The 27992-nt window shown below is 46.2% G+C and overlaps 1 protein-coding gene across 1 annotated transcript in view; it reads right to left on the bottom strand.

Annotated features, from left to right (window-relative positions):
- Nucleotides 1-3804: 3804 nt before the first annotated feature.
- Nucleotides 3805-27992, bottom strand: part of GPR39 (G protein-coupled receptor 39) — a 232255-nt gene continuing 208067 nt past the window's right edge. Inside the window, exon 2 of the mRNA XM_088475554.1 lies at nucleotides 3805-5853. Within this exon, the coding sequence (XP_088331680.1) occupies nucleotides 5354-5853 (500 nt within the window). The 3' untranslated portion in view covers nucleotides 3805-5353. The remainder of the gene's footprint in view (nucleotides 5854-27992) is intronic.

Here is a 27992-nt window from a genome sequence, read left to right as displayed (position 1 = left end):
GAGGCAAAAATATGGCTCAAAAACCTGCAAAAAAAAAAAAAAAACACTCCCTGCAGAATTTTGTCGGCTAAGCAGGAACGGTGGGGAGGGGGGTTATGTCCCAGCAAGAGACCAGTTGTTACATCTAAGTTATTCCCTTAGTAGAGGATTAAGGGTCTGAAACACTACAGGTCGCAACTGCGTATGCAATAGCTATTACGCTCGCCGTTCAACTACGATAGTATGCTAGTCCATTGCCATCACTGGGCCTGATTCAGACCCGCTCGCGAGCGCTGAGCGCTCGCAGGCGGGTCGATGGTAGCCCAGTGCGCATTCGCGAGACCCAGATAGCGACGGGCAAACCGTCGCTCCGGGTCTCGCACCAAAGGGGGCGTGCTGTCGATGTTCAGTGACAGCACGCCCCCTTTGGTGGGCGTGCCGGGGGCGTGGCTGCCCAGAAGGAGGCCTTCCCATGGGAACGCCTACCGTCTGGGGTCGGCCCCACTGACATCACAAGTGATGTCAGTGGGAGTGCTTTCGGCTCTGTTTGAGCCAAAAGCACTCCAGGGCTTGCGGAAACGAGAGCCTACCACAAGGGTCTCTTCGCAAACCCGATGGTCACGATGATATTGACCATCGCGACCATCTTCCTGGCCGCTCGCTATAGCTGTGATTCAGAGCGAGTGCTCTGTCAGAGCGTCCGGCTCTGAATCAGGGCCACTATCCCGTCACAGCACTACACAAGGACGCCCACTTTACTTCACATTCGTAATGTTTAGCAAGACTGTGAAACCATCAGTACTATCAAGTACCATCGCAGCCTCATACACACTTGCACAAGCTCCGACCTTAATCAGAATTTGCTAACAGCCAGAGACCTCACACTGCGTACGGCATCGCAGTGGCAAATTTATGCACGCCCCTGCAATGGCGTCTGAACGCACTGGGATGCCTGCATTTTCGCAGACCATACCTCAGTCACCACCCACAAACGGCACTTCCTCTCAATCACTCTGCGATGGGTCGGCGTAGGTCTGCCGATCGCATTGGAGCGCACTGCGACACGTACGCATGTGCAGTGCGTAACAATCGTCACATTGCGTGCGTATTCGCAGTTGCGATCCTTGCTGAATCAGACCCTAAATTTCCGTCTCTGTACGAGCAAAACGTGTCTTATTGAAAGTGACGGCCAGCGCCCAGTGACTGCCGACAGACGGGAAGCGTAAGATTGCGGCTGCTTCGCATCAAAGTGCCGCTATATTAGGAAAACAAATCAAATATTTGTTATCTCCATCTCCTTCAACTCATTAGGGCGTAACACCCTGCAAGAATGAAATCCTCTTATCACATGTCCACTAACCTCCAGCAAAATATGTCCACCGAATATTTGCCCACGCTATAAAAGATGCTATTGGTTAGCAGATATGCACTTGTGACTTAATGTAGAAATAGCAAAGAAATGCATTTTTTAGATGCATTATTTACATTTTCCCAAATTACAGAAATAATCACAATTATATCACTGTCCTGCCTAAGGGTATGCGTTCGGCATCCCGGCGGTTGGGATGCCGAGACTTACATTACCGGCGCCAGAATGTCGACGTCGGTGAGAATCCCGGCACCGGGATCCCGAAGGTAACTAACGGGGTTGGGGGGAGGGTTAGAGTGCGGGGTTAGGCACTAGGGGGAGGGTTAGGGTGCGCGGTTAGGGTTAGGCACTAAGGGGGGAGGGTTAGGTGGTGTGGGGAGAGGGAGGTTAGGTTCAGGCACTAGGGAGGCTTAGGGTAGGAAGAGGGGGAGGGTTAGCATACCGACCAACAAGGGTCGGTATGTTAACCCTGTCGGGATTCTGACAGCCAGGATTTTGACTGTCGGTATTTCATACCGATTCCAAGGGGGAGATGTATCAAACCCAAAGAGTGGCGAAGTTACCCATATCAACCAATTAGCTTCTACCTGTCATTTTATAGAATGTATTCAATAAATGTTAGCTAGCAGCTGATTGGTTGCTATGTTCAGAGACTACATTTACCCACTTCTCCACTCTATAGTAATTTTGATACATCCGCCTCCCCCCTAAATCTTTTCAGTCTCCTCCCATTTGGCCATTTGTCTAGCGATTCAATCACGCTTAAACTCTGATAATCTTCTCATTCACCCTTTGATCTATCTACCTATATATAATTTCAGAGGTAGGTAGCATATCAGTGGCCAGTGATACGGGCCTGCCCCCCAGCCTCAAGGTCACCACATCGAGCAGGTCCCTAACACTCTGGGGTTCACATCTGGGGCGCAGGGCACCCCAAAACCAGCCAGGCAAGGACCCCCCCAGGGCATCACACGAAAGAAAGATGACAGTGAGGTGCTATAAATATCAGGTGTGTAAAGGTACAGTAGCTAATAAGTGTTAAAATAGTAACAAAGGTAAAGTATATGTGAAATAATACATGGATAATAAACAAACATAAAAAGTGATATAAACAGTGACTGTGTATTAAGTGGTGATGCCCTGAAGAGGCCCAGCCAGAACAGCTATATTTTGTGAAGCACGCGGTTTTATAAGCTTAGTGATTTCATAGTGTAATGTGATTATTCAAAGTATAAACACCCATTAATTCTAGATAGCTCATTATTGAGAACCCGTTAATCACACAATCAATTATTTCTTATCTATGGTCTAAGGAGTAAAGGAATATAGCATTCTTAATTGGCAAGATACATTATCTCTGGTACATTCCAACCTCATGAGTATATGAAGCTACTAAAATCTGTCTCTAACTATTTCAAAGTATATAAACTTATGAATAACTTTTAAAGGCATACACTATCTTGTCACAAATTGGAGTCTCATGTGGGTAGCCTAAGATCGACTTTCTCACTATTTCATCTATCTATCTCATATCTATCTATCTACAGTATCTAACATATATCTATCGATCTCTTATCTATCTGTATCATCAGGGCTGGATTAAGGCTTGTGGGGGCCCCGAGCAACTAAAATTGTGGGTGCCCCCTCCAAGCCACACAAAGCCTACCCCAGCTACCCTACACTGAGCCATATACATATATAACACACATACACAGTATACACACACCAACACATATATAGACACACATTAATACATACACAGTGTGACACAGTCGGGATAGGGGGTCCCCCTCCTGGGGTAGACGTACTCCCTCTTTATACACACTGCAGCCGGAGAAACAGGACACAATTCTGGGGTTCTCGTGCAAGCTGGTCAGAGCCAGTCTTTATTGTACCAGGTACATAAATAAAACAAAACAAACAAAATCCTAGCCCGTCTGGGCTCTAACTAGACAGTAGGTTCCCTCACTAGCAGAACACTATAAACAAGTTCATGTCCACAGTACTTACAGGTCTGTATCAAAACAATGTCCCAGAGCAAGCTAGCCTGCGGTCAGTCACTGTAGGAGAGAATCGGTGTGTCAGGGGGGGTTTCTACTCAGAAACCCCCCCTGCATCCGCTAGTGTGGAGCTGGCCCCTCTCCTCCCTAGAAGAAAGCTGATGCAGCCGGACTGACTGGGCTGCTGTATTCAGTAGAACAGCAATGGCTGCTGAGCTTCCAGCTGGGAACAGGTGTCGCTGGACACATCAACCCTGTGTGGGGGCCCGGGACGACCACACCTGTCGCCCCCCCCCCATGTGTATCATACCTATATCTATCTGTGTTATGCCTATATCTCAGTTATCTATCTCACATTTATTGTGTATCATCATTTCACCTACCTAATTTCTAGGTTTCTATCTGTCTTTCCACTAAGATCTACAGTATGTAACATCTGTCTAGGACCAGGCATAATTATGTATAAAACCCAGGAGGTGTAGATATGACGGACACCCCACATTTTAAAATAGCAGAAACAAACACGCAAAGCAATTTGTAAGACAAAATACACTGCTTTATTTATTATAGTGAACAATTTGTTCCAGGATACAAAACGGCTGCAGTACATATCCTGGGCATGTAAAACTACATTTATACAGAGGTATACCCTTTTACCTTGGTGCGATCTGAACAAGCATAGTAAACGCTACAGTCCGTATACAGATTATTTTTTAATACTCAGCCATGAGTTTCTGTAGAGAACGCTTGCTGTAATAAGCAACAGAAACGCCTGTAATGGTGCAAAATACTGTGTCTGGCTAAAAGGCAGGAGAAGAAATGGGGAATTCGGGTTAATTGGCCTATTGAAAGGCAACAGGGATGAAATGTACCAGTTATAGGAAATCGGGGAACGTAAAATAGAGGTTTCATTGTATCTAGCTAGAACATTCTAATTGCAATTTAATAAAAGCTGTTGGAAAGAGAGGATTACATAACGCTGAGAGGGACGATTATTAGATACACACTAAGAACAGAATTGACGTCTCTACGCTAATTAGGTTTACCTGTTCTTTAGAAGCAGCCTGTCCTATCGGCGCACCTACTTTCCAATGTTGATAATGATATTTGCTTGATAGCCTCAGACAGTTTAGAAAGCACAATATGGTTTTGTTTTTACATTTTAATAGATTTTTCGAAATCTTAAGCAGTTGAAGAGCCGTAAAAATATAAAAAAAAACAAATGTAGATGTTTGAGGGATCTTTGGTGGCTTTGGGGAAGTTTTTCGAAACGGCTGCAATGTTTTTGAAGCCGACTCAGCGGGTTTGACTTGGCAATTTAAAGCAGCAACAATATTAAATTCTAAGCACAACGTATTTATCAGCTAATGTTGTGGCCACTTTAAATTTTACAGGTCAGACGTGCCAAAAAGCAGCGGCTTGCAAACGCCACGGCTTCGGGAAAATTTAGCTCCTAGGTACTGTCTAGCTCCCGGTTTTTACCCAGTCCTAGAAATGAACATTTAGTAAACAATTTCACATTAGTGTCCTGGATCTTGAAGATGTCCTTGCAGACGACTTGTGTAACCGGTGGAGATAAAAGTAAGATTTTGTAGAATTCATTTTAGAGCGAACGTTTCTAGACACATTTAGATAACATCATATTCACGGATAATAATCTTATAAAATGACTTTAGATATGTGTTCTCACTTGTGAATTTGGTCCTTAGTTTACAGACGGATCAGAGCAGCAATTTCATAAACCTGAAGCCTCCACTGATGTTGCTAATTTGTACCCAGTGTCCTCCCTTTCTTTGCATGTTTGTCTGTGTCCCCCTTTGCGTGTGTTCCGGTCTGTGATGTACGTTACTTTGCCCTCCTTACCATGTACTGTGCGACACAATATGTTGGCCCTATAAATAAAGTGTAAGAATTACAAAAGCACAAGTACATGCTTCGGTGTAACTGGGAAGCTTGCTCGTGTGGCCTGAATAAATGCAATAACGGTGCCAGCTTAGGAAGCAGCTCAGATTTCACTTTCACAAACACCGTTGCGCCTCGATGCGTCCGACGGCTGCAATATTACTTCCATGTGAGATCCTAGTGATTCCAGAGGTGCTGGATTGCCCCCGTGCCCTGGTTCATTTTTAAAAGTGCTTAATGAATTGTCATTAGTGTGCCTGGATGAACGATGCCTCCTCGAGGACATCAGAGGACGTTTGTAGTTGGTGCTGCTGGCAGCCGAGTGCAGATGAGCTCGCCGAAGCTTGTCCTTGTTGACGTGCTCCAGCGTTAGGCGGCACCGAAGGACTTGCAGGAAGACGTCTCTGAATTGCTTGGAAGAGATGTTGTACAAGAGCGGATTCACCACGGAGCTCAGGTAGAAGAAAGTATCGGCGACTGGGAGCAGCGTCGTGTAGATGCGGAAGTACCGGATGGACCATTCCTGCTTTGGCGTGCTGGCGGCCATGATGCGGAGGATCTGGTTGGGCATCCAGCAAACCAGGAGGGTCAGGACGATGAGCCCTGTAGGGAGGAGATAAAACATATTCAGCACTCTTGAAATGACATCACATAAATGGGTTTTATTTTTATTTTTTTAATCATGCTATATGTGCATTATCGTACATCACGGTAGCAAGCTGACAGTGACTGATCATAGAGTTGGAATAAGGTGCAGCCGGCAGGCGGGGAGCAAAGTCACCTTGGCCGTTTGCGGAGGAATAGCAGCCTGATTTATACAGCAGTATTAGCACAGAGCGTGGCATAAAGCTACATCGTAGTCGGAATAGATTTCCAGAATTATGTTTATTGATCTAAACAGTACTGATTGTACCGTGCCTGTGTGTAGGAAGGTGGGGGTGGGCTCTGTAGATTGGCCTGTGTCTCACCACTGACGTTATACCTTCATTCTAGAGCTGTGTGACCATACAAGTAAATCTTCTCATTGATCAAAAGTGTGTCTGGGCATAATCTCTCACTGGAAACAATACAGTGTTATGAGTAACGGCAATATATCTTACAGTATCACAATGGTTAGACTGTTATATATGTCACAGGGTCCTCATTTTGGGGTCTATTTATTGTCACCTAATTTCTACAAAAGCAGGTGAAAAGGAACATCACCACCTGCTTTTGTAGAAATAAAATTTTGGGGCCATTCATCAAAAAGTAACGCAGGAGGTAACACGGATATCTTCTGCTTATCTTCTCTAATGTGACCCTCTGCCCCCAGACACTAGTATGGGGACAGAAATTCATCAAAGCTCCGAAAATACAGCATTATCACAGCTTGAATGCGGGAGCATTCGCCATTTTTGGATGGCGTTTGCTCCCGCTCGCTGCCACACTCCCTGTTCCTTCCCTATGGATCCCTCCGCCCCTGCCCGGCTCCTTCCACCGGACGCCGGGGCTATCTGCACCTGCGTGTACTCTAGCTCACGCAGGTGTACTTACACTGCTGAGTCAGACACGGAAGTGCTGAGTTTCATTGCTCCGAAATGAGCAGTGAAGCTGTTTGGGGAGATCGCTCATTACACTGTACAACAAATTAATACTTTTAAATTAGTTTCCTTTCTAAAAATAGTCATACATTACTAATAGTCATACATTACTAATAGTCATACATTACTAATTTGAGGTCAAGAAAAACTAAAATGATTTCAGAATGTTTTTACTAGCTCTGTTTTTTGAGCTACACTACTTGCACTATACTGTATGTACATTAGTAATATAGTCATAGTGAAAAGCTATTTTAAAATAATCTGATATTTTCTTGATTGAATTAAAACAACTTATTTATTTTCAATCAATCACAAATAAGAACACAAAACGAAACAAACATACAGCATACGAAACAAACATACAGCATACAAAACAAACATACAGCATACGTAACAAACATACAGCAACAAAACAAACATACAGCATACAAAACAAACATACAGCATACAAAACAAACATACAGCATAGGAAACAAACATACAGCATACGAAACAAACATACAGCATAGGAAAGTACTATGTAATATAGTGGCCTATTCATGGTAGTGCTTTCCCTTTGCTTGTCGCTTGTACTCCTCTTCTGGGGCATCTCTTGTCACTGTCCAACAGTAGTGATCACCTCCCCTGATATCTTTGTTCCATTGCTGAGATGTCTTGGTGGAATCGCTCACTATGCTGTCACTCAGTGCACCACAGTTATCTTGTGGGGGTAAACCCGTGAATCGCATATATTTGAATAGGGGAGGGGACAAATAACTGATTCATTTAATTGGGTCATTAGGCCCCGCCCCCTCTGCGCTGAACGCAGATTGCTGGTAAGATTCTCTCTATTCTGCCCACTTCACTAGGAATACCCCCAACATCATCATAAATGGGCTATATCTCGGAACTCAGAGCTAACTGAGAGTTTTAAATGTCATATTCATTCTTTGCATGCTGACATCAATTAGAAGTAACTATTTTCACATCGGAAACATTTTCATTGTTGTGCAGTGTTATCGGATCAGCTGACTCCGCACCGGAGCAATGATGAATCGCACCAGCGCTTGCGGCGAGTTAGTATGTTAATTATCGGGGTCCGATCGAACCACGATAATTAGCATAATGAATAGACCCCATTATCATATTGCATTGGTCAGTAAAATAATGCTAACCTGTTAACCTTTTATTAATATAATATGTTACAATATAATGTTAACATCGTATAAATATAATTGTGTCTGTTTCAGTTGTGTTCTCTCTGACACACTCTCAGCTATTTTCCTCACACCTAATTAATCTACCTAATTTTTAACATTTGCCATTTTCCTTTTTTTTTTTTTCGGGGGGGGGGGGGGGATTCCCTGTACCTCTGTGGACCAATCCGACCCTGTGTGTGGATGTAATGAAAATAAACTCTACACCTCAAAGCTCGCCGAACAGGTGTCCTCCCCAGGTAATGGAGCATACCACGAGGAAATAATCCACAATGCCAGCATACCTCGCTCTGACACATAGAGGAATAGGGACGGGCCATATCGCCCCGGGTGCCGTCAGCCCTGGTTTTTAAAGAGCCTCATTGTATCCTATTATAGGTCTATAGATTCCTACTGAAAGTACTCCAATAACTGGAGCTATACAAAGAAGCTAAAGCTGTGACAGTCTTGTCATGAAGTGGGTGATCTATCAAAGGCCTTTGCTGTTGATTAGCAGCTTTAAGAACGCTACTATGCCATCACTTTTTGGGGTTATGATAAAGACCCCCAGTTAAAGATGGGAAACCTTGATAGTCAAGTGCAGTTAGGTGGTAAGCACCAAGCGAGACTCTGCTGCCGAGCTGGGGCGCCCAGACAGGAACATGGAATAATTGTCAGCATTTTGGCCTTAGTGCCACTATGTATTGTGATAGGATCACTGGTAAAGTGGTCTGTGGCAGGGACATTTATCCCAGATTCCTGTCATATGTGTTTAAAATCCCCAGGAGAAAGTCTGCAGTGTAGCAGGCTTGAGTCTCGGCTTTTTGAAAAGCCGGTTTGGGACCTGGGGGTTGTGGGTGAGAGGAGAGGGAGGGCTCCACCCACGGCCACTCCAGGTTTTGGTTCTCTTAGCCTGGTAACAGGCTTGTTAGGGTTTCCACCTGAGAGTGGCCAATATAAGCCTAGTGTGTTGAGGGCTGATTGTCTCACCTGGGAGAGCAGACAGGGAGTTTGCTCAGAGACACTTGAAAATCTAACTGTAAGTGTTGTACTGTGCTTTTGTTGCTGGTGAGGGCATTAGGCCCTGCCAGGTTCTGCTAGTGAGGGAACTACCTGTGAAGTTAGAGCCCCGACAGGGCTAGGATTTACGTTTATGTTTTCTTTGTGTTATTTCTGACATTGCACAATAAAGACTGGCGCCGACCAGCTTGTACTTGCATCCAGTCTGGCATACTGTTTCCCAGCTGCTGTGTGTGAAAGGAAGGAGTCCTCTACCCAGGAGAGGGACCCCCTAACCTAACTGTGTCACAGTATTTACATGTTAACACATTTGTCTTTTTCAGTTTTGTGTTTTTTTGGGTAGTTTTTTCATACCAACATTGGGGTGCAGTCATATATTTATGTGTATCTGCTCCCTAAGTCTAGGGGTGGCTACATAGAGCTCAGAGGGCGGGATGTACTAACCTTACCGCCAGTCACCGCATCTGTACTGATCGCATATGTACTAAGTACAGCAAAGGACAGCTCTTCCGATAAGAGTTGTCCTTTGCGATCAGCGCTGCTCCCTGGACTTCCGGTATGACTCGGGAGTCCATCTGCGCATGTGCAGAGTGACTTGGCGGCCGCGGGGCATGCTGGGAGGGATCCGATCGGATCCCTCATACCAGCACGATGCGGTAGAAGCCCATAGGCTGGCGTTAAGCTCTGCGTCGGAGCCCCGGCGGCCACCCAATAGTACATATGGAAAAAACGGGGGATTTTATAGTATTTTTCATTTAGTACATCCCGCCCAGAATGTGGTGACCTATCTTTTCTGCCCATTTCTACTAAACAAAGAAACTAGGATGGTGTAGTCAATAGGTTCCCAACCCCGGAACGTCTTGGATGCTTCCTCTGAAGAATTCAGGCCCCTTTGTGGCTCTTCCTTGCCTTGTGGTGGGGGAGGAACTTAAAACCTTATGGGGTCAATTCAATTAGGGATGAGTTGAGTCCTGCGGGACGTTTTCCCATCAAATTTGTGGGTTTTTTTGTGCGCACCCCCTAGGCAGGGGAAAAGACAGGGAAATCTTTATTTCATAGTAAAAATGTCGGTGCACAGTGCAGCACCTCTGGTACACCCCTCCCAATGAATAATCATGCACTTGGAGGGATATAAATTGTATAATTTGGGCACTGAAGACATTTTCAGATTATGTTTCTCTAAAAAGCTCAAAAATAGATTAAAAGATGTGGGACAGGTATGTGGAGGTGTAATGATGTGGGACAGGAATGTGGAGGTGTAATGATATGGGATAGCTATGTGAGGTGTAATGATGTGGGATAGGTATGTGGAGGTGTAATGATGTGGGACAGGTATGTGAGGTGTAATGATGTGGGACAGGTATGTGAGGTGTAATGATGTGGGACAGGTATGTGAGGTGTAAGTGATGTAGGACAGGTATGTGGAGGTGCAAATGATGTGGGACAGGAATGTGGAGGTGTAATGATGTGGGATAGGTATGTGAGGTGTAATGATGTATAGGTATGTGGAGGTGTAATGATGTGGGAAAGGTATGTGGAGGTGTAATGATGTAGGACAGGTGTGTGAAGGTGTAATGATGTGGGACAGGTATGTGAGGTGAAATGATGTAGGACAGGTGTGTGAAGGTGTAATGATGTGGGACAGGTATGTGAGGTGTAATAATGTAGGACAGGTGTGTGAAGGTGTAATAATGTAGGACAGGTGTGTGAAGGTGTAATGATGTGGGACAGGTATGTGAGGTGTAATGATTTGGGACAGGAATGTGGAGGTGTAATGATGTGGGATAGGTATGTGAGGTGTAATGATGTATAGGTATGTGGAGGTGTAATGATGTGGGAAAGGTATGTGGAGGTGTAATGATGTAGGACAGGTGTGTGGAGGTGTAATGATGTAGGACAGGTGTGTGAAGGTGTAATGATGTGGGACAGGTATGTGAGGTGTAATGATGTAGGACAGGTGTGTGAAGGTGTAATGATGTGGGACAGGTATGTGAGGTGTAATGATTTGGGACAGGTATGTGGAGGTGTAAATGATGTAGGACAGGTATGTGGAGGTGTAATGATGTGGGATAGGTATGTGAGGTGTATATGATGTAGGACAGGTATGGCGGGGTGTATATGATGTGGGACAGGTATGGCGGGGTGTAAATAATTGAGGACAGGTATGTGGAGGTGTAAATGATGTAGGACAGGTATGTGAGGTGTAATGATGTGGGACAGGTATGTGGAGGTGTAAATGATGTGGGACAGGTATGTGGAGGTGTAATGATGTGGGACAGGTATGTGGAGGTGTAAATGATGTAGGACAGGTATGTGGAGGTGTAATGATGTGGGACAGGTATGTGGAGGTGTAATGATGTGGGATAGGTATGTGAGGTGTAATGATGTATAGGTATGTGGAGGTGTAATGATGCGGGGAAGGTATGTGGAGGTGTAATGATGTGGGAAAGGAATGTGGAGGTGTAATGATGAGGACAGGTATGTGAGGTATAATGATGTAGGACAGGTATGTGGAGGTGTAAATGATGTAGGACAGGTATGTGGAGGTGTAAATGATGTAGGACAGGTATGTGGAGGTGTAATGATGTGGGATAGGTATGTGAGGTGTATATGATGTGGGATAGGTATGGCGGGGTGTAAATAATTGAGGACAGGTATGTGGAGGTGTAAATGATGTGGGACAGGCATGTGGAGGTGTAATGATGTAGGACAGGTATGTGAGGTGTAATGATGTGGGAAAGGTATGTGGAGGTGTAATGATGAGGACAGGTATGTGAGGTGTAATGATTTGGGATAGGTATGTGAGGTGTAAATGATGTGGGATAGGTATGTGGAGGTGTAAATGATGTGGGATAGGTATGTGGAGGTGTAAATGATTTAGGACAGGTATGTGGAGGTGTAAATGATGTGGGACAGGTATGTGGAGGTGTAGTGATGTGGGATAGGTATGTGGAGGTGTAATGATGTGGGATAAGTATGTGGAGGTGTAATGATGCGGGGAAGGTATGTGAGGTGTAAATGATGTGGGACAGGTATGTGGAGGTGTAAATGATGTGGGATTGGTATGTGGAGGTGTAAATGATGTGGGATAGGTATGTGGAGGTGTAGTGATGTGGGATAGGTATGTGGAGGTGTAAATGATGTGGGATAGGTATGTGGAGGTGTAACTGATGTGGGACAGGTATGTGGAGGTGTAAATGATGTAAGACAGGTATGTGGAGGTGTAAATGATGTGGGACAGGTATGTGGAGGTGTAAATGATGTAGGACAGGTATGTGAGGGGTAAATGATTTGGGATAGGTATGTGGAGGTGTAATGATGTAGGACAGGTATGTGAGGTGTAATGATGTGGGATAGGTATGTGGAGGTGTAGTGATGTGGGAGAAGTATGTGGGGGTGTAATGATGCGGGGAAGGTATGTGAGGTGTAAATGATGTGGGACAGGTATGTGAGGTGTAATGATGTGGGATAGGTATGTGGAGGTGTAGTGATGTGGGATAGGTATGTGGAGGTGTAGTGATGTGGGATAGGTATGTGGAGGTGTAATGATGTGGGATAGGTATGTGGAGGTGTAATGATGTGGGATAGGTATGTGGAGGTGTAGTGATGTGGGATAGGAATGTGGAGGTGTAAATGATGTGGGACAGGTATGTGAGGTGTAATGATTTGGGACAGGTATGTGGAGGTGTAAATGATGCGGGACAGGTACGGCGAGGTGTAAATGATGTGGGACAGGTATGTGGAGGTGTAAATGATGTGGGATAGGTATGTGGAGGTGTAGTGATGTGGGATAGGTATGTGGAGGTGTAGTGATGTGGGACAGGTATGTGGAGGTGTAAATGATGTGGGATGTATGTGGAGGTGTAATGATGCGGGGAAGGTATGTGAGGTGTAAATGATGTGGGATAGGTATGTGGAGGTGTAAATGATGTGGGATAGGTATGTGGAGGTGTAAATGATGTGGGATAGGTATGTGGAGGAGTAATGATGCGTGGAAGGTATGTGGAGGTATAGTGACGTGGGATAGGTATGTGGAGGTGTAATGATGTGGGAGAAGTATGTAGAGGTGTAATGATGTGGGACAGGTATGTGGAGGTGTAGTGATGTGGGAGAAGTATGTGGAGGTGTAATGATGTGGGACAGGTATGTGGAGGTGTAGTGATGTGGGAGAAGTATGTGGAGGTGTAATGATGAGGGGAAGGTATGTGAGGTGTAAATGATGTGGGCACTTTGCATTCGGTGAATAAGTAAATGGCTGTTCTCGGAGAGACATTGAATGAGCCTAGACCTCAGCTGCTAGCGAAGCCTGCTATGCATAGGCTGGTCTCAGGGAGCAGCGAATCTAGGCCACAGAGGCACAGTCAGTGAAGAAGAAGAGGGGACTGATAATAATGAGGTCTACACCACTTCTTGGGTCATTAGGGATGTTTGAGAATAGAGCCTCCTAGGGCTAGTGGACTACAATTATCATTTTTATTATATACTGTATCAGAAAAAGAAAAAAAAAAGTTGAGTGCACAGAGGAATGATACCAGAGATTAGTATAGGAGGTAGGAGGTTCTCAATAATGTACCCTCCACAGCCACGTATCCCAAACGAAAGGGTACTCTGGCCATGCATAACTCATGAAGCTACATTGTAGCTCAATAAGAGTGGATATCAGTTTATGTTAGCTATATACAGTATAAAGTGTCAGGTTTCTGTAAACTAAATAGCCAATTTAAAAAATGAGCCTCGTGGCTTGTTGCCAGGGTTACACTGAAAGCGTTTACCTGATGCGCCAGGTCAGGTCAGCGCACTCCTTCCAGATCCTAATGTCAGAGGTTTTCACTTTAATAAATGAAACTACATTGTGTGCCAGCGAGATACGGAGACACTGTAATACTGACCGCAGGTTTCATTGCTCATATTTCTGCAAGTACATCTTTTACTATCCCCGTAATTGTGTCACAGTTTTACTCACTGATTTGGGTGTGTTTTCCTGACGCAGTATTTGCCCCCATCTTGTTTTCGAGACTATGGGGCTTAATGCGTGGTGGATGAAAATAAGTGTACAGCCATGGCCAAAAGTTTTGAGAATGACACAAGTATTGGTTTCACAAAGTTTGCTGCTTCAGTGTTTTAAGACTTCTTTGTCAGATGTTACTATGGTATACTGAGGTAACATTACAGCATTACATAAGTGTCAGATGTTACTATGGTATACTGAGGTAACATTACAGCATTACATAAGTGTCAGATGTTACTATGGTATACTGAGGTAACATTACAGCATTACATAAGTGTCAGATGTTACTATGGTATACTGAGGTAACATTACAGCATTACATAAGTGTCAGATGTTACTATGGTATACTGAGGTAACATTACAGCATTTCATAAGTGTCAGATGTTACTATGGTATACTGAGGTAACATTACAGCATTACATAAGTGTCAGATGTTACTTTGGTATACTGGGTAACATTACAGCATTACATAAGTGTCAGATGTTACTTTGGTATACTGGGTAACATAACAGCATTACATAAGTGTCAGATGTTACTATGGTATACTGAAGTAAGATTACAGCATTACATAAGTGTCAGATGTTACTATGGTATACTGAGGTAACATTACAGCATTACATAAGTGTCAGATGTTACTATGGTATACTGAGGTAACATTACACCATTACATAAGTGTCAGATGTTACTATGGTATACTGAAGTAAGATTACAGCATTACATAAGTGTCAGATGTTACTATGGTACACTGAGGTAACATTACAGCATTTCATAAGTGTCAGAGGCTTTTATTGACAATTACATTGTTTATGCAAAGAGTCAATATTTGCAGTGTTGACCCTTCTTTTACAAGACCTCTGCAATTCACCCTGGCATGCTGTCACTCAACTTCTGGGCCACATACTGACTGATGGCCGCCCATTCTTGCCTAATCAATGCTTGGAGTTTGTCAGCATTTGTGGGTTTTTGTTTGTCCACCCAACGTCTTGAGGATTGACAACACCTGCTTGCTGCCATTCCTGAGTAATCTCTGAACTGATGGTGCCCCGATCCTGCAGCTGATCAACTTTAGGAGATGGTCCTGGCACTTGCTGGACATTCTTGGGCACCCTGAAGCCTTCTTCACAACTATTGAATCTCTCTCCTTGAAGTTCTTGATAATCCATTAAATGGTTGATTTAGGTGCAATCTTACTAGCACCAATATCCTTGCCTGTGAAGCCCATTTTGTTCAAAGCAATGATGACTGCACGTCTTTCCTTGCAGGTGGCCATGGTTAACAACGGAAGAACAATGATTTCAAGCTCCACCCTCCTTTTAAGCTTACAGTCTGTTAGTCTAACTCAATCAGCATGACAGAGTGATGATTAAGGTCTGGGGAGTTTCCTGGCCATGGACCCAAAATTTCAATGTTTTGTTCCCCGAGCCACTTAGTTATCACTTTCGCCTTATGGCAAGGTGCTCCATCATGCTGGAAAAGGCAAACTGTTCTTGGATGGTTGGGAGAAGTTGCTCTTGGAGGATGTTTTGGTACCATTCTTTATTCATGGCTGTGTTCTTAGGCAAAATTGTGAGTGATCCCACAACCCCATACATGAACGGTCTCAGGATGCGTTACTGTTTGCATGACACATGACTGATGGTAGTGCTCACCTTTCCTTCTCTGGACAAGCGTTTTTCCAGATGCCCCAAACAATCTGAAAGGGGATTCATCAGGGAAAATAACTTTACCACCGTTCTCAGCAGTCCAATCCCAGTACGTTTTGCAGAATATCAGTCTCTCCCTGATGTTTTTCCTGGAGAGAAGTGGCTTCTTTGCTGCCCTTCTTGACACCAGACCATCCTCCAAAAGTCTTTGCCTCACTGTGCGTGAAGATGCACTCACACCTGCCTGCTGCCATTCTTGAGTAAGCTCTGAACTGGTGGTGCCCCGATCCTGCAGCTGATCAACTTTAGGAGATGGTCCTGGCGCTTGCTGGACGTTCTTGGGCACCCTGAAGCCTTCTTCACAACTATTGAACCTCTCTCCTTGAAGTTCTTGATAATCTGATAAATGGTTGATTTAGGTGCAATCTTACTAGCAGCAATATCCATGCCTGTGAAGCCCTTTTTGTGCAAAGCAATGATGACTGCACGTGTTTCCTTGCAGGTAACCATGGTTAACAGCGGAAGAACAATGATTTCAAGCTCCACCCTCCTTTTAAGCTTACAGTCTGTGAGTCTAACTCAATCAACATGACAGAGTGATCTCCAGCCTTGTCCTCATCACCTATGTCAACGAGAGAATCACTGAGATGATGTCAGTTGGTCCTTTTGTGGCAGGTCTGAAATTCAGTGGAAATTTGGTTTTTGGGATTAAGGGCCTGATTCAGAGCTGAACGCTCTGGCCAGAGCACTCGCTCTGAATCAGGGCCCTCCTCCCTGAAAATGGAGCGTCCTCTTGGACGCTCGCATAGCTGTGGGTGACCACCCACAGCATATGCGAGCGTCCATGATGATGGTCGCGATGGTCTTGACCATCGCGACCATCGGGCTTGTGACGGAGACCCTGCGGTAGGGTCTCGCTGCCGCAAGCCCAGGAGTGATTTTGGCTCTATCAGAGCCAAAATCACTCCCACTGACATCACTAGTGATGTCAGTGGGGCCGGCTCCAGACGGTAGGCGTTCCCATGGGAACGCCTCCATCTGGCAGGCACGCCCCTGGCACGCCCACCAAAGGGGCGTGCTGTCAATCAACATTGACAGCACGCCCCCTTTGGTGCGAGACCCGGAGCGACAGCTTAGCTGTCGCAGTCTGGGTCTCACGCATGCGCACGACGGAGCTCCCTCCGTCGTGCGCATGTGCAGTGGGGGAACATCGACCCGTTTGCGAGCGTCCCTTGCTCGCGAACGGGTCTGAATGACCCCCTAAGTTCATTGTCATGGCAAAGAGGGACTTTGCAATTAATTGCAATTCATCTGATCACTCTTCATGACATTCTGGAGTATATGCAAATTGCCATCATAAATACTGAAGAAGCAGACTGTGTGAAAACCAACACTTGTGTCATTCTCAAAACTTTTGGCCATGGCTGTATTAATGAGAATATGATGAGTGGGACGTGAACAGTGTGATCAGTAACCTATTTGTACACAATATAATAATCTAATGAAGTATTGTTTACATGAGAGAATATTGTCTGGACAATTTCATTTAATACAAATACAAATTGTTTATCCCATATAAAATAAATTAAAAAATTTTTTTTACCAGCAATATGCCATATGGGAATGTATATTAAATAATGGGATACTTGATGATATGACCGCTAATATCAGCTGGAGGGGTCCCTATACAATCAGTAGCGGCTAGCTAGTACAGCCGATTGCCGTCTCCACCACCCGCAAAAGGTGTGCGTCCTTACAGGCGTACCTTGGCATATGTTCACATCTAATTGTGCTGCAAGTACCCAAATAAGCCCCTACAGTCCCCTGCTTGCACTAGCCCTCCTCCTGTCCAAGCATAAGGTGCCAAATATGAACTTATATGTACACACATTTGTGGCGCACATGCAGAAAGTACTGCAGATGTTAGCTAAGCAAAAAAAAGTTGAGAGCCCAACTCATAGGGGGAGAAAGGGGCTATGACTGATTCCTGCTGTTTAGCAAGAGGGACACCTCAGAGCAGTGGCGCTCAAACTCAGGACCCCAAACAGTACATGTTTTCCAGGGGTTGGGTATGAAATCCCGGCTGTCGGGATGCCGCTGTTCAGAATCCCGACAGCCAGAATCCCGACACCCATAAGAATGACTGGAAAGTATTTTCCCAACCCCTACCCTAACCCTCCCTCCCCGATGCCTAACCCTAACCGTCCCCTCCCTCGTGCCTAACCCTAACCATCCCTCCCCACACCATAAACCTTATACCCCCTCCCTGATACCTAAACCTAACCTCCCTCCCCAGTGCCTAACCCCCCCTCTCTTGTGCCTAACCCTCTTACCTCACTCCCCAGTGCCTAACCCCCCCTCTCTAGTGTCTAACCCTAACCTCCCTCCCCAGTGCCTAACCCCCCCTCTCTAGTGCCTAACCCTAACCTCCCTCCCCAGTGCCTAACCCCCCCTCTCTAGTGCCTAACCCTAACCTCCCTTCCCAGTGCCTAACCTCCCCTCTCTAGTGTCTAACCCTAACCTCCCTCCCCAGTGCCTAACCCCCCCTCTCTAGTGCCTAACCCTAACCTCCCTCCCCAGTGCCTAACCCCCCCTCTCTAGTGCCTAACCCTAACCTCCCTTCCCAGTGCCTAACCTCCCCTCTCTAGTGTCTAACCCTAACCTCCCTCCCCAGTGCCTAACCCCGCCTCTCTAGTGCCTAACCCTAACCTCCCTCCCCAGTGCCTAACCCTAACCTCCCTTCCCAGTGCCTAACCCCCCTCTCTAGTGTCTAACCCTAACCTCCCTCCCCAGTGCCTAACCCCCCCCTCTCTAGTGCCTAAACGTAACCTCCCTGCACTCTAAACCTAACACCCTCTCCCCGGTGCCTAAACCTAACCTCCCCCCCTAGTGCCTAAACCTAACCTCCCTGTACCCTAATCCTACACTCCCTACCTAACACGGCGATACTTACCTTCGGGATGCCGGCGGTCGGGATACTGGTGCCGGGATCCTGACCTGTCAGGACTTCGGCACAGGTATTTAGACCGTCGGCATCCCGCACACCAGGATGCCGACTGCATCCCGCTTCCCAGGTCACCCAGCAGGTGCGCAGGTGTATTCTTTACTCACTGACACATTTTAAAAGCTAATTATTTCACTTGCGATTCTGTGAGGAGACCTGGGAAACATGCACTGTTTAGGGTCCTGAGGACAGAGGGCCTGATTCAGACCATGACGCTCTTCTGCGCTCGCATTGAGCGATTTTTTGCAATATGCGTATGAGTCGCAATGCGCGTGCGCGAACCAGTCATTGCGATGGGAAAGTGCTCGCCCGTAGCCCGCAGTCGGGCCGCTATTTTGAGTGACAGATAGTGCCGTTTGTGGGTGGTAACAGGTGAATGTGCGCCGGACCATTTTTGCCGGATTTGGATTCGGTTCTAATTCGTCGTCCGGCTTCGGATTTGGATTTGGATTTGCCAAACTGCGGTGACTGGCTTTGGATTTGGATTTGGATTTTTTTACAAAAATTGACAAAAAAAGCTAAAATCACATAAATTGGTCTTTTTTTTCTTCCTAGAGTATTATTAACCTCAATAACATTAATTTCCAGTCAATTTAGACCATATCACAGCTTATAATATTGTTTTCAACATTATTGGCCAAAGGTTGCAGTGAGCTGACTGGTTACTAAGCGACAAAGCAGCGGCACAACGACACAGACACCACAGTATTAGCACATCTATGACACATTGCCACACAGCAGTGGCAGAAATGAAAAGTAGTGCACCCACCCAGGGGGTACGGCCAGCAGAGTCACAGTACTTGTTTACATAGTGGGCTACGGCCCAAGGAGTCACAGTGCACAATCTTATTCACATTACACCGCACATAGGGCCTGATTCACATTACACCATAAAGTAGTGTCTCTTATTTATGTTACCACACACAGTAGTGACCCTTTACACAATGCCCACAGTAGTGCCCCTTTTACACAATGCCCACAGTAGCGGTGTCCCTTACACAATGCCCCCAGCAGTGGTGCCCCCTATACAGTTCCCTTAGTAGTAGGGTCCCCTATGCAGTGCCCCCAGTAGAATGCCCCCCAGTAGCAGGCCCCCCCCAGTAGCATGCCCCCCATTAGCATGCCACCCATTAGCAGGCCCCCCCAGCAGTATGCCAGCCATTAGCAGGCCCCCCCCAGCAGTATGCCCCCCATTAGCAGCCCCCCCAGTAGTATGGCCCCCCCAGTAGTATGGCCCCCCCCAGTAGTAGGCTCCCCCAGTAGCAGGCCCCTCAGTAGTATGGCCCCCCCAGTAGCAGCCCCCCCCCCAGTAGCAGGCCCCTCAGTAGTATGGACCCTCAGTAGTATGGACCCCCCAGTAGCATAGCCCCCCCAGTAGCATAGCCCCCCCAGTAGTATAGCCCCCCCCCCAGTAGCAGGCCCCCCCAGTAATATGGCCCCCCGCACCCCCAGAAGCAGACCCCCCCAAGTAGCGCCCCCAGCCCTTGCACAAGTAAAAAAAAAAAAACTTACCTGAATCCCCGCTCCCGCGCCGTCCGCTCTGCTGTCACACGCTGAGGAGGGAGCCAGAAGACGGAGCTCATGTGTGAGCTCCAGCCGGCTCCCTCCGTGCAGCAGCCAATGAGAGTCTGTGTGACTCTCATTGGCTGCTGTAACAAACACACAGCTGCCGCTGGCGGCTGTGTGTTTGTGTCTGTGTAGGGCAGGAGCCCTGATGTCGGATTCTCTAGTGAGAATCCGACATCAGGCGGCCGCCGTTCGGCCCCGAACGGGGATCCAAGTCAGGCGGTGAACACCCGAACAGGGTTCGGGTGGACTCGGATCCCCAATGTTCGGAGCGGTTCGGATTCCACAGAATCCGAACCGCTCATCTCTATTGAAAACGGGGGTGTGGATGTGCGAACGCAGGCGTGCCCGACCGTCAGAACGGCGTTTAATGGGTATGCATAATTAGCAAAGTAGCATCATTACACACGTGACTGGGTTGTATTTTAGCCAGAACTGCTCGCAATGTTGTGGTGGGAAAAGGCTACCACAAGCGCTGCGAGCAGCTCCGATGGCTCTCGATGTTCCCGATTAATCCTACAACTGCCGGAGATGACGTGTGTTGCGAGTGTCAAAGGGGCGTCTTTATACAGGTGCGAGCGCATAGTGCGACCGCTCGCTATTACTTAGTGGGCGGCTTTACGTGACGCAGTGCGAGCGCACGATTTAAATAGCCCGGCCCCTTTTAGCCAGAGAGCGGACGCAAATAGCATCCGGGTCTAAATCAGGCCCAGAGTTTGAGAACCTGTGTCTCAGAGAAACCACTGATTTCTCTAGTGCAGTATTTCCCAACCTCGGTCCTCAAGGCACACTAAGAGGTCTATTTACTAAGCAGTGTTAGGAGACAGTTGGGAGCTGATTGGCTGGCACCTTATCACTTTCTTATCACTTTTCACTCTGTCTCCTCACACTGCTTAGTAAATAGACCCCTAACAGTCCAGGTTTAAACTATATCCATGCTTGAGCATAGATGGTTAAATCAAAATAACCGAGGCACTAATTAAGACACCTGTGTTCAAGTACTGCTATCCTTAAAACCTGGACTGTTAGAGTGCCTTGAGGACCGTGGTTTGGAACCCCTGCTCTAGTGGTTCCTGTATGTTGACAGGTTACCGCGTCACCATAGCCTAGTGATGGACATCGGCTGCTGATATTTCACAACCATCGATGCTTTCGTTACGATGGTAGTGTTTTCACCATTCGATGGTGGCTTTCCGATGTTAGCCGCCATCAAATGGTGTGGAAGTCATGGCCATCCGATCTTAAAATACACCTGGGTGCTATTGCTTATGCGCAAACAGCTTTTGTACCATCGCTAATCATATGAACATTACGCTCCATCAAATTCTTTTGATGAAATAGTTAGTTACCATCGCAACTAACCATTTTGATGATGGAAGCCCAGACATCATTTGATGGTGGGCTCCCGATGTCCATCCCTACCATAGGGACTGTGGTGTCTGTACAACACTCTTCAATGGGGGACCAGCGCAGCTGGTGAGGCTTTACAGAATCTCTACTGGGTAATGTCCCATTACCAGCACATACGCACTTTGCCCAAACTCCTCGCCAGCAGCATTAAGCTGATGATAATATGGATATAACCTCTGCACAGGAGCAGGGTTTTTGCATGGGCTTCCGCAGGGTAAATTGCCAACCAAAAAACTTTCCACATTGCCACAATATTGAATGCTACGCTGCGTAATGACATTGTGATAACGGATAAATAGATACTGTAGTATTGGGTAGGGTCTCTTCTTGGTAATAGGGTTATTACACAAGTTACAGCAGCAGGTGAGGAATGATGCTGTATATTTACCTGCACCAATATAGGGGCATATTCGATTAGACGCGAAAAGTCCTGTACTTTTCGCATGCCGGACTTTTCGCCGATATCGCTGGTTTTCCATGTGAAAAAAGTATCGTGCGCGTTACCGCTTATCCCCGTATTCAATTACAAATCAGCGAAAACGGGACCCGGCAAAACTGTAACATGCGAAAAGTACTGTCAGATTTGGGGAAATCAGCCTGACACCCCCCAAAAGATGCACTGACATTGCGGATCACTATAGATGCCCGCGAATAGCCCTGCTGAAGGTATTTGGGGTACTTAATTGATTACAATAGCTTCTATTCAGCATATTTGCATAAGTGGTGAAGAATAGCATTTTGCAGGGTTTTTTTGGTGAAAATAACTAGTCCCAGCTAAATTGGGGTACATGGAAATGGGGGCTAGCATATTTTAAAGTTGCTAAACTGAAGTTTTAAAAAACTTTAAAAATCCACCTGCCGCAACCACCTGCAAACTTAAAAAACACCTGGGGCATACTTGGCGACCCCCCCTAGAGTCTATTTCGCTAGTTTTTAAGTTTTTGCCCCAACTTTGGACTTTTTCACCCCCAAAATTAAAGTACTTTTTTGGGGTGATCTAAAGTATTTTTTAAACTTTTTTTTGACGTAGTTTACCTTTTGGGGACTGTCCCAAGGGTGCAGGGGGTTTTCTAAAGCTTGCACCCCAAAACCCCAATTCTGCACTTTTTTTCAACACCTATTCATAGGCGAAACTTTTTTGCCTATTACATTGCATTGTGTTTTAGCGTATGCGAAAACTGTTTGGAATTGAATACAAAGGATCCTTTGACCGGCGAAATGACGTCACCCGCGATAATTTTTCGCAGAAAACGGCTTTTCGCTGCTAATTAAATACGGCCCATAGTGTTGTAATGTGCTGTTACTGCCATCTAGTGGGGGGATTTCTCAGAAGTGCAGATAGAAAAGGAATAATACAGTCCCTCCCAAGCTAGTAAGGTCATTTACCTCCAGTTCTCCAATGTAAGGTACAGAGGAGAATGCTGTAAAATACTAGCCCTAGGGCCTGATTTAGCTTGGACTGCTGCGTACTGTGTATGAATCGCGGTGCGTGAATTGGTCACAGTGACTACGCAGAGTGATTAACAGGACTTGCAGTTTGTGTGAGGTGACGGGGGGGGGGGTGATCGGCGAAACGCTGGCGTCCCAGTGCATTCGGACTCCGTTGCATGGACGCGCATAAATTAGTCACTGCGCTGCCCTACACATCCTGAGGCCTGATAGCGTGCGACGAGGTTAGCAATTCCTGAGTAAGGTCAGAGCTTATGTAAGTGTGCGTGAGGCTGCGATGGTACTCCACTGTACCGATGGTTTCGCAGTCTTGCTAAACATTACGGATGTGTGTAAGGTAAGGTGGGTGTCCTAGTGTAGTGCTTCGGCAATGAATTAGAAGACTATCGAAGTTGAACTGCATGCATAATCGCAGCTGCGATCTCTATAGCGATCCTTGCTGAATCAGGCCCCTAGATAGGAACAGACAATGATTCAGATGACTTATGGGCCATGGCGCTCCGCCCTGAGAAAAGCTCCTGTAGACGTGCAGGAAATAAGCGTGTTTATCATTCTCTGCTCTTCTGTATCCGAGCGGCTGTACCGATAACATGGACATCGTTATAGCAGAACCGGGGGAGATGAGAGGTCACATTCCAGCACCGCGCAGCTATCCAAAAATGCTGATAATGTTTTTGATGGAATGATATATTCCATTGTAGAGTATTTAACAGGGTGTAAGATGTCCACATTTATTATTTTTAGCCCTTAAAGAGTCATTTTATTTTACAGACTTTCTTCAGAAATTAGATCAGTTATTTTCTGGGCTCCTGAGACCGGATGGTGATAATATGGGGAAAACAGCGAGTGAAAAACATCATAAAATTTATTCTACAGATTTGAGTTTTGTGGGATTAAGTAAATCATAAACATTTTTCCTCATATAACGTAGTGGAAATGGTGGAAAATTTGTGGCAATAACATTATAGAGAATGGAATAGAATGAAGGATAACCCTAAAAACAAGTCACGGGCAAAATTTCTTTCCCTCCTGTCCTGCGGGATATGTGGAGAGACACTAGAGCCGTGCACCTGGCCACATAACAGTGATGGTACCTGATATTACCAGCTGCCCATAGCCGGGAGCTGGCACATGGCCAGTTATCACCAATCGGCAGAAACTGCCGCTCTGCCTGCAGTTAGCTGCCCAGAGTCAGGTACTGGCACAGTGCCTGCGGTTATCATCTGTCCAAAGTCAGGAGCTGGCACAGTACCAGCTATCACCAACTACCAAGAACTGATGCTCTGCCTGCAGAACCAGGAGCTGGCACAGTACCAGCTATCACCAACTACCAAGAACTGATGCTCTGCCTGCAGAACCAGGAGCTGGCACAGTACCAGCTATCACCAACTACCAAGAACTGATGCTCTGCCTGCAGAACCAGGAGCTGGCACAGTGGCAGTTATCACCAACTACCAAGAACTGATGCTCTGCCTGCAGCTATCAGCTGCCCAGAACCAGGAGCTGGCGCAGTGGCAGTTATCACTTATCACCAACTACCAAGAACTGATGCTCTGCCTGTGGTTATCAGTTGCCCAGAGCCAGTAGTGGGCACAGAGCCAGTTACTGTATCACCAAGTGCCAGAAACTACAGCTCTGCCTGCAGTTATCAGATGGCCAGAGCCAGGACCGGGCACAGTGCCTGTGTCCATCTACGGTGACCAGAGCCAGCAGCTGGCACATCCTCTACATCCAGTAACATGCATCCCCACCAACAGCTACAATTATTTTTCTTCTTCCTAATGTACCATGTGCCCACCACATCTCTTAAGGGGGGAATACAAGTCAGCTGCCAGACATGGCCGCGATGCCCGAATGCGCACGTCTTGGCCAACTGCACTAGCCCCAGCATTGATTTCCCCCCCCTTAGATTGTAAGCTCATTTGGGAGGAACATCTGTACCTTGTTTTATGTTGCTGTATGTTATGCTTTTGTATTAGGATCTTCCCAATGTACAGCGCTGAGTACTAGGATGGTGCTGGATCTTCCCAATGTACAGCGCTGAGTACTAGGATGGTGCTGGATCTTCCCAATGTACAGCGCTGAGTACTAGGATGGTGCTGGATCTTCCCAATGTACAGCGCTGAGTACTAGGATGGTGCTCGATCTTCCCAATGTACAGCGCTGAGTACTAGGATGGTGCTGGATCTTCCCAATGTACAGCGCTGAGTACTAGGATGGTGCTGGATCTTCCCAATGTACAGCGCTGAGTACTAGGATGGTGCTGGATCTTCCCAATGTACAGCGCTGAGTACTAGGATGGTGCTTTATAAATAAAAGACCCTATAAATAATAATGGCAAAAATTGATTCATGCTCTACTTTCCGCTATTCTGGCCCAGTCAGCAGCTCCTGAATTATCTCCAGTTTAGCCCAAAATTTGCAATGTTCTTAAATAAAACATTTTGGGGGGAATTCAATTGTTTTATCGTAGCCACAGCTCCCATCTAAATTCACCAGCATTTATTCAATTTTTTGTGCCACTGGGAGCTTGTTCCACGGGCGCACACTACTTATCGCGAGTTTCTGTTTGCAGTCTCCTAAGGTGCGAGCATAAATCCACCCAAAGTAGGGCTGTAGGGCGCCTAAACGTCATATTGCCAGGCTTTAGGGGGCCTAAACGTCATATTGCCAGGCTTTAGGGCGCCTAAACGTCATATTGCCAGGCTTTGGGCGCATTAACTATCTGTTTAGACGGGATTAGCCATTTTACTCAGCAAATCCCCTGCATTTTTGGGCACAACAACCGTGATTAGAGCTGCGACAGCGATAAAACAACTGAATTTGTTCCTTTGAGGACAATTTAACGGCTCTTCCTATTTCCTGAGCTGTAAGAGACACCGACACCAGCCACGGGTCTCTTTAAAACAATAGAGTTAAACAATTAGCAGTATTAATTTCCAGACATGTTCATCACATTCCGTGCACTTGAGCTGATCTGCAGACCTCAGACTCTCCAGAGACCTCCGGAACTCACATAATAATTTGTTTTCCGCTCGTATAACATCTGGATATTGAGATCCAATATATACGGAAATCTGTCCTTAAGCGACAACATTTATCTATTCTGGGAAGAGGGGAATAACAGGTTTAGTGGTGTATCCTGTAACAGTGTAAATGTAGGGAACATGAAAGCATAATTGACACTTCACATTCTTTAATGAGATTAAGGCCTCCATCTAGAGAGCAAACATATACATAGATCTTACAGAAATATGTAGCCTGTATCTTTTTATTACACCCACTAGCAGCATTAGATCTATTAATCTCTGGCACCGGAATTACCACAGTACCGGGCTGCATTTATTTAGATGCATAAATATTCCTACATATACAAGTGATACTTAATATATAGTACAGACTCAGCACAGTATAAACTACACAGTGTCTCCATGAGGACAATAATAATCAAATTTGTGATATGAATTGACCAAAAAAAAAAATCTATTTAATACTTTATTTATTACATGTCAGGGACTGGGATATGGGTAGTTGCTTATGCAAAAATTACGCAACAGTCAATAATGTAGGGGGGGGGGGGTCGGACCGCCGCCGCTGATGAAACATCGGGTGATAGAATAATATTTTTTTTTTGTAAGTTTCATTTTTAATTTTTTTGCTCTCACTTATAAAGTCCATTGACATTAGTCAACTTCACCGGCGTCAAGGACAACCTGGACATGTTGGTGTGGAAGGGTAAAGCTAGGTACACACTGTATAATGATTGGGACAATTTGGCAATAATTGGGTGACAAGCCTGTTTTTTTTTTATGGAGTGTGTAAGCAGGGCTGAAACTAGGATTTTTGTCACCCAGGGCAACACAGTAATTTGGCGCCGCCCCCCATAGTAATGCCACCTGCAGCAATGCACCTATAGTAATGCCCCGTTTAGCAGTGCACCTATAGTAATGCCCCCTTCAGCAGTGCACCTAAAGTAATGCCCCCTTCAGCAGTGCACCTATAGTAATGCCCCTGTAGTAGTGCCCATATGGTAATGTCCCTGTAGTAGTGTCCATATAGTAATGCCCCTGTAGAAGTGCCCATATGGTAATGCCCCTGTAGTAGTATCCTTATAGTAATGCCCCTGTAGTAGTGCCCATATGGTAATGCCCCTGTAGTTGTGCTCATATAGGAATGCCCCTGTAGTGCCCATATAGTAATGCCCCTGTAGTAGTGCCCATATAGTAATGCCCCTGTAGTGCCCATATGGTAATGCCCCTGTAGTAGTTCCCATATGGTAATGCCCCTGTAGTAGTACCCATAAGGTAATGCCCCTGTAGTAGTGCCCATAAAGTAATACTCCCAAAGTAATGCCCCTGTAGTAGTGTCCCCATAGTAATGCCGCTGTAGTAGTGCCCATAAAGTAATGCCGCTGTAGTAGTGCCCCCATAGTAATGCCCCTGTAGTGCCACTTACACAGCAACAAAAAACAAAACATTACGTACCTTAAACCCCGCTCCGACGTCTAGTACGCTCGGCTGCTCCTCGGAATTATGGGAGAGACGTCATGACGTTCCTCCCATAGTGCCCGTGGGGAGAGCTGGAAACTGGAGTTCAGAAGAGAACTCCAGCCTCCGGCTACCGCGGCGCTGAGGGAAGGAGCCGGGCGCCCGCTGGGAGCCTCCCTGCGGTGCCTGGCTGGAGGACACTGGCGGCGGATGCAGTGGCACACCCGATGTGCGTGCACCTCCAGCCCCCCCTCCTAGTTGTGGCCCTGGTGTAAGCATGAGCGTTTCACATATATATAACGGTCAAAAAATGGCCACAAATGCTCTCCTTCCATTATCGGGTCAGACTTGCCAGAAGGTCCCCGATATAGTGCATTCACGATAATCAGACCATAATTCCT

This window comes from Taudactylus pleione, unplaced genomic scaffold, assembly GCF_031769625.1.
Source record: "Taudactylus pleione unplaced genomic scaffold, aTauple2 ptg000173l, whole genome shotgun sequence".
In the NCBI taxonomy this organism is placed as follows: domain Eukaryota; kingdom Metazoa; phylum Chordata; class Amphibia; order Anura; family Myobatrachidae; genus Taudactylus; species Taudactylus pleione.
The sequence above is the reverse complement of the archived record's forward strand: the minus strand, read 5'-3'. Positions and strand labels throughout refer to the sequence as shown.